Raw genomic sequence first — 7,734 nt, 5'->3', positions numbered from 1 at the left:
ATTTTCTAATAGTAGTTAAAATTTTATGAATTTTCGTAGTAGTTTTTGAGTTATTTGCTAAAATACTTTTAACCTAAACAAATAAAGTAATGGATACATCTGAAGGATTTGTACTAATAGTAAATATTTCTGTGAGCTGTCAAAAATTATTTCTATTGAACTGTGTACACATTACCTGATCAAAAATTACTTCATTTGTTCTAAATTTACCATTTTTATTTCAAGGATTGCAATTAGCATAAATTAATTAAAACATCTTTTAATTAATTTATTTGTAATCAATATTTCTCCAGCAATATGCTTTGATAATTTAATTCAATTAGCTAAAATATACCACTAATTTGATTACTGCTTGTTTAAGCATACACCCCTCACATCTTGAAATCCCTGAGTCTTCTCTGAGTGAATTAGTTGCTTACTTAACAAAAATTTCCTTACATTGAAGAAATGGCAATGGAGCAAATCTCTTCTTAACTAGTTTTATTGATAAAAGAAGTTATATCTGATGTATTGGACATGAAATTCACACCTCTCAAAAAAGAAGAAGAAGAAATTTGCCTTAGAGTGGAATCTCTTGTGGTAATCAACATGAAATAAGAGACTCTTATTGAGGAACTAGATATTTTTTTCTAGGTAATAAAACTTAAGTTTCAAAAGTTTTGTAAAACAACCTCAGTACATTAAGTTGGACACATCTGCAACTGAATTCTACTGAGACTTATGAGAAGTTGACTCATCACTAGAAAAGTTTAAATAACTTTAATTATTTAATTGCATAACATTAACATAAAAAAAAGAATAAATAAGTAAAACAATTGATCACCTCTCCAAATGCACCTCTTCCAATTACTTTTAGGGGTTCAAAATCTTCAACTCCCAACCTCGATCGTTTTAACCTTAGGAACTCTGTCTCTTTTTGGGCATGCTGATTTCTTTTCTCCTGTTTTTGCGATTCTGAAAGCCCTTCTTCTTTTAATGATTCTTCCAATTTAGCCAACCTGCGGAGGTACATATTGAAATCATATTGGATCATAAATATTATATTAAATAATTAATAATCATAAATATTCATTCATAATTACTTTGTATATTAATATAATTAGCCAGATATAGAAAATGAATAACCTATATTATTCAGGATGAATGAATAGAGCTTGAATGGACTAAGGGCACTTCATCAACTAAACATATTAATCTACCATTTGATTGATGGTAGGAAACTACAAAAATATATACACATTATAACTTTTATTAATTGTAGAACTATGTAAGTCAAATCATGATACTTTTTGTATAGGAAGATGGTCAGGGTTGTGTTTATAACAGAGAATTGAGTTTACAACTATTTTTGTTTCTCCTTTGACCGCAACCCTGACCATCTTCCTATACATCAATTTTTATGGTCAACTATATATACATATATGATACTTTTTGATTTACTTACCGCTACTGGAGGAAAATATTATAATTGGCTCAAATTTTTGGAAGATGATTTTTAAAAGAAATTTACGTTTCAGAGCCACATGGGCCCAAAAAACATATTTTCCATCATAGGTCTATGTCTTTGCCATGATAATCTTTCGTACGGGTGGAATAATAGACCGAATTTGTTACTTTTAGTCAAGATTAATTTTAATTAAGGAACTTAAATTCTCTTCAAACAAAGAAATAAAATAACTAAATAGCACCAATATGAGCAAAAATACGGCGTGTTGGACTTAGTATCCATGTTTTTAGAACATTCCTTTCATGTTCCCATGCTACTTTTTTAAAGATTTTTCAAGAATTTGAAAACTATACATCTCACCCGAAACATATAATGTGGTTATTTGAAAGATACTTAAATTGTCTACGGAACTAAAAAAAACCTCTCAACGCACTTATATACAACAAATAAATTTAATAATGGACTTTGCACCAAAAGCAGAAAAGAAAGTTGTTTGGATGGAAATTAAATAGTTCATCATCTATTAAACCATACCTGTAAATTATTGTCATTATTACTATCATTTATTATTTGTTATTGAAGTTTTAACCTCTACAAATAAATTTAATTGTGTAATAATAGCTTTCTCTATCACACTCATTTTCAGAATGGCCATATATCTAGGTGCTGACCTACTTCTCTCTTGATATTGACACTAAATAACCCACAAATTAAACCTGCAGGTAGGTTTTATTATAGGAATGTACTAATACAAAAATGTATTGGTAATAATAAGTTACCTCTGCTTTCGCTCCATATGCTGGGCTATGAGGTTGCTATAATAATTTTCGAGGGTCACCTTTGCCTTTGTCGCTTTGTCCAGGGTGTGACCGCTGAATCTTACCCCTCCGCTCTCCGCCGCCATCTCCAGCAAACCTGTAATGGCAACAACACAAAATATCATTAATGAAGTAGTTTTAGTATGGATGGGAATAGAGGAGTGTCAACTCCTCCAATAATTCTAAAACTCAAAGCAGGGAAAGTTTAGATTTGAACAACTACTTCAAACTGTTGTAAAACATTACTCAAAACTCCTTATACCCACTATAAATAAAAGCCAATTTCTGAAAAATATTTAGAAAAAGGTAAATTTCAGGGAATACTTTCTAGGTCTCTGGTAAGTTGAGAAAACGGTCAAAAATGTTGGGAAATTTTAGATTTTGCGACCCTTTAGGTAGCTCTGTATACTTCTCTCCAGAGTAACCTGAGTATAAAACCTTCCATAATCAGATAAATCGGTAATTTCATTAATGAATCGACACCTCTGAAATAATCGCAATCTCAATTAATCACAAATCAGGAACTAATATACATTCAGTCGATTCTCTATTACTCCAAAAAATTATATTTAACTTAATTACTTCATTATTAGATTATTAATATAGACTAATAGAAACAAGTAATAAATGAATGTCCAAAACATTTTAAGAAATGATTAATTAATTTTTAAACACAGTAAGATTGAGCTTGATAGAGAAGCTCAATGAATATTGAAACAGGTAGACAAATGTCTACAGTTTATTACTAATTTTTATGATCAATATATTTTTAACATTTATTTGTGTAATATTTTTTGTTTTGTTAAAATTGAAAAAACATTTTTTTTTATGTTGAAAGGATATGGTCCGGGTGCGGTCAAAAAAACTCAAATAGTAGAATATACTATTTTATTGAGCCAACGTTTCGCCCCACGTTGCAGGGCTTCGTCAGGGCTATTTTTGGAAGTTCTTGTTTTTTCTATTCAATGGTAAATAAAAATAAATAAATATGGTAAATCTTTGAGAATTAGTTAGTGAGAATTTTCAAAATGGTCCTCAAAACTCCATAAATTCATCATATGTGATTATCCATATCCATACCCATGTAAAAAAACATTAAGGTGATGTTAGGGCATGTTAAGTGCAATCAGCTGATTCTTCATGTCAGTGAACATTATTATTTAAGAGAAAACAAATAAATTCTATATGATTTCCCAAGAAATGTTAATGTCTCATCGCTCATCACATTTATAATTTCAGAAATTTACTTTCCTTATCTGAGTTCGCTTATGAATATATCAATGATTGTTCTTATTTAAAAAACAAAAAAGGTTCTTTTTAGTGTATCAGGGGAAAAACATCAAGTCGATTTCCATTAAAATTAGAGACGAATAAATGATTCGGACGGACAAGTTCCAAGTATTTAAAAAAATAATCTGTATCATAAAGTCAATAAAATAACGAGAGTCACGTACTAGATAACAACGATTCTCTTTTCCTTATTTGGCGAAAAAAGGTTGAGAAGAAAGGCGGAAAAATCTCCCTGAATGATATTTTTAAGTTAATAGACTTCCAAAGAAACCAACGCATCTACCTACTCAGTGAGAAGAGATCATTCAATTCAGGTGCTAACCTAAGACCAAAGAACAATCCATAGTCTTTGATTCATTGACTATTAATGTTTCTGGACAAGCAAAGCTAAGTTTTTTTTCTCATTGTTTATTCAATAAATATTAAGAACTACTGATTTTCTCAAAAATGGATCCTGGCAATTTTGATTTAACTCGGTATCTCTATGTACAATCAAGTAGTATTTAATAAAACCAAGGAACTATCCTGACTGGAATTAAATGCAGAATTTTCAAAACTTCTTTATCAAAATAACTTTTAATTCTTAATTTTGTATATTTAAAAGTATTAACTATCTCCCATTGTAAATAGTAATAAAAACTGATGCATATGATCTATGAAAGAATTTCATAATTAATTAAAGGAGAAAAAATCTTTTAACCAAGACAGGAGTCAAGAGTAATGGAAAATCGGAAACAGCCGAGAGCGCCTGATCTCATTCTAAACCATTAATATGTACGCGGCTTTGTTAAAAAGTTGTATTCGAGGCAGTAACAAAGTGATTTTCGTTTTTCACACCTTAAGAAACCCTTAAATACGAATAATCAAAGCTAAAAAAATAATAAACAAATTCATTGTACATAAACATATTTATTTATATCAATTCAGTTGCAGGCCTACCTTCTACGCCATAAACCCTGATGAAGACCTGAAATTCAGGTCGAAACGTTGGCATAAAATAAATAAATATGGTTTTGTTTATTTATGTTGTTCTTAGCTGACCGCACCCCCCGACAAACTTCTTCAAGCATTAATCTACGGTCAACTATCTACACCTCAATTTTGATTTTAATTGATTAGTTATGAATTTTTCAATAATTTCATTTACTGATGATAGAGTTGCGAGAATAATTGTATAAATAGTTTTTATTTCCTTTTTTATAGATTGGTCTGATGATTAAGATTATTAGGTAAGGGTATATACTGATTAAATTATCGAATTTATTAATTGAGTTAATAGAGGAATTATGATGTTTGAGTGAATTTTTTAAAACTAAGTTTCTATCTTTCATTAATCCTTTTAAAGTTGAATCGAAGCAGGCTTTGTTTGAAATATTTCTTTTCTAACTACGTATGACTCTTTTGAAGATTGGCCGTAGATATAATTAAAAATTTCGTGAAAAGTTTTTAATTGGAAATTTGAGTCTCTAAATATAATATTGCTCATTATCTTTTGCAAAATTTCTTTATTTCTACCTCAACTTTCCAATTTCGCATTGTTTTAATAGTTTTAGCCGAAATATCAATTTCCTTATCAACTGTTGCTATATGAACAATAATATAATCATCCAATGATTTTTATTTCATTATGCATTTATGAGTTTCATCACTTTATTTCACTGTAGGCGCAGAATATCACTACAATATATTACAACGAGAGAGTAGAAACAGAAGTACTACATGATAATAAACTATTAGGCTATAAATAAATTCAGTGAAAATAAAATCAGCTAAACTATTTTATTTTCCTTGAACCTATAGTCAAGATAAGAAGACCTAGCAGATATCGTCAGCCTTCCAAGAACTTCAGAAGAAAGAAGGCCGAGCTCGTCAAAACTAAACACAGTAAGGCCAAGCTACATCAGTAGTCTACATAAAGTGGATTTGTTGAAACAGTAGCCTTTGGCATCAAATCAGCTTGGGTTGAAACGAAAACTAAATTTAAACAAATATCAAGACGAGATAAATTTTCTTTAGAGATAACGAATAAAGGATGCGTTTACTTTAAAATTTGTTTTTCATAAAGGATATTTTGGAATTGGAGGATATTGGAGCTCTTTTGAGGTAAACTATTTGTTCAACAATTTAAGAGTAGTAAAAGAGATTACTGCCTACCTGAATTTAACATCACAGAGAATTATTCTTTTCAATGTTTCAGTGTTTCAATTTGTATTTTCAATTTTAACTGAATAATTGTATAAATAGTTTTTATTTCCTTTTTTATAGATTGGTCTGATGATTAAGATTATTAGGTAAGGGTATATACTGATTAAATTATCGAATTTATTAATTGAGTTAATAGAGGAATTATGATGTTTGAGTGAATTTTTTAAAACTAAGTTTCTATCTTTCATTAATCCTTTTAAAGTTGAATCGAAGCAGGCTTTGTTTGAAATATTTCTTTTCTAACTACGTATGTATATATATAAAGTATATGAAATCGATTTTGAACTTGAAATATTTTCTATTTATTCGCACAGTTCTATTTTATTTTTGGATTTAACTAAGAGGAGGCGAAAGGTATAAAATATAATTAAAAAGAATTACAATAAATTTGTTGAGATTAAAATCTTCCAATTTGAATATATTTTATTGTAAATAATCATATGCTGTACAAGGTTTCGGGACTACTGTCACAGATTCATGTACTTTAATAACCTAAAAACAATAATAATTCAATATAACAACAATCCTCATCCATGTATATTTATGATTCATATAATTATATTTACCTCATAATTATTCAAACTTTTAATTTCCGAATGGAAATTGTGTCATCACCTAACATGGTTGAAAAGAATTGCTTAACATTGTTTTTATTTTACTATCATTCATTATTGGTGCATTCCTCTCCTCTCTTTAGCACGAAAAATACATAATAAGTGTACTTTAAATATGTATTTCGTTATATCAAAAACATAACACTAGCAAAAACAAAAAGGAATGACCCTAACTGTAACTGCGGAGCTGTGGAAGATGTAAAACATATAATTTTTGACTGCCCTATGTACACTTGTGCGAGACTGGCTTTAGCAGGTGAGTTCTCCTTGCTTGATTGGCCGCCTAGGTCTCTAGAAGAACTCGTGGCGACTCCCGATATGTTTTGGACATTCAAAAAGTTTGCAAAGAAGGTGTTCCCAATAAAAGACTGTTTACCAAATGATTAATACAACGTATGTTACAATTATATGTTTATAGATGTAACAATCATATTTATATAGAATATGTATCAATAATATGACCTATGAATGTAACAATTATATGTATATATAGCAGACCCACTTGAATGTAGGTAGGAAGTTACTGGAGCCCTGTTTACTGGGAACAGCTCTCCAGTTGCAGGCAACCCATTAGCTTTGTTGTTAAAATTAGTGCCCCATTGATATAGAGATTAAGCAATGCCTCACTTTGGTTCAGAGATATTTGGACCAACGTGAGCGCAGGCCTGAACACTTGGAAACTTTGCTTCCTGTGATGGAGGAGGCTTTGAGACCGAGTCCTTTCTTGACAGTATACCAGTATACTAAAATGTTAGGATGTTTGGAACGTACCGCTGGTATAGGGTTGCCCTAAGGTACAGAGGGGGGAAAGGAGAGAGAGAGAGAGAGAGAGAGAGAGAGAGAGAGAGAGAGAGAATTGTTCTTGAATTATTTACAATTTTACAATAAAGCATGATGCTCTGAGACTACAGTATCTCATTGAGCAATTCAAATTATTCACGTTTCTGGGTAAAATATAAGTTTTTTGAGTACAACAGATAACTTTTTTTTTTTTTTTTTTTTTTTTTTTAGATTTATTTATTGATAGATATTACAATCTGCCACACAGTTGTGGGCCATAGGTAATATTGATGAATGATCTCATACATACTAAAATAAAAAAAAAAAAAAATGAAATAAATAAGTAAAAACAAAAATAAAGTAAAAAAAACTCTCTTAAAATATATACAAACAAAAGAATAGACAAATGAACATAATCAGACTATCTGTATGAAAAATAAATAAATAAAATAACATAATGATAAAATAATATATACAATATTTGCACAATCGACCTGAGGATCCCTGAGCCCACTCTATCCCCCACGTGTGAGGGGTAGAGCAGAGCTCAAGACAACAGAGAACTAGAAAAGAAAAGAAT

The 7,734-nt window shown here is 29.9% G+C and overlaps 1 protein-coding gene across 10 annotated transcripts in view; it reads right to left on the bottom strand.

The window, feature by feature from the left end:
* The window catches only part of trc (Serine/threonine-protein kinase tricornered), a 334,990-nt gene that overhangs the window by 17,386 nt on the left and 309,870 nt on the right, over positions 1–7,734 (bottom strand). For all 10 annotated transcript variants that reach the window (XM_067047828.1, XM_067047832.1, XM_067047835.1 and 7 more), the window contains 2 exons: positions 2,227–2,362; positions 824–998 (listed from right to left, as the gene is read on the bottom strand). In XM_067047828.1, coding sequence (XP_066903929.1) covers positions 824–998; positions 2,227–2,362 — 311 coding nt within the window. The remainder of the gene's footprint in view (positions 1–823; positions 999–2,226; positions 2,363–7,734) is intronic.

The sequence above is a fragment of the Halyomorpha halys genome, unplaced genomic scaffold (assembly GCF_000696795.3).
Source record: "Halyomorpha halys isolate HHAL.00 unplaced genomic scaffold, Hhal_1.1 Scaffold34.1, whole genome shotgun sequence".
NCBI lineage: Eukaryota > Metazoa > Arthropoda > Insecta > Hemiptera > Pentatomidae > Halyomorpha > Halyomorpha halys.
The sequence above is the reverse complement of the archived record's forward strand: the minus strand, read 5'-3'. Positions and strand labels throughout refer to the sequence as shown.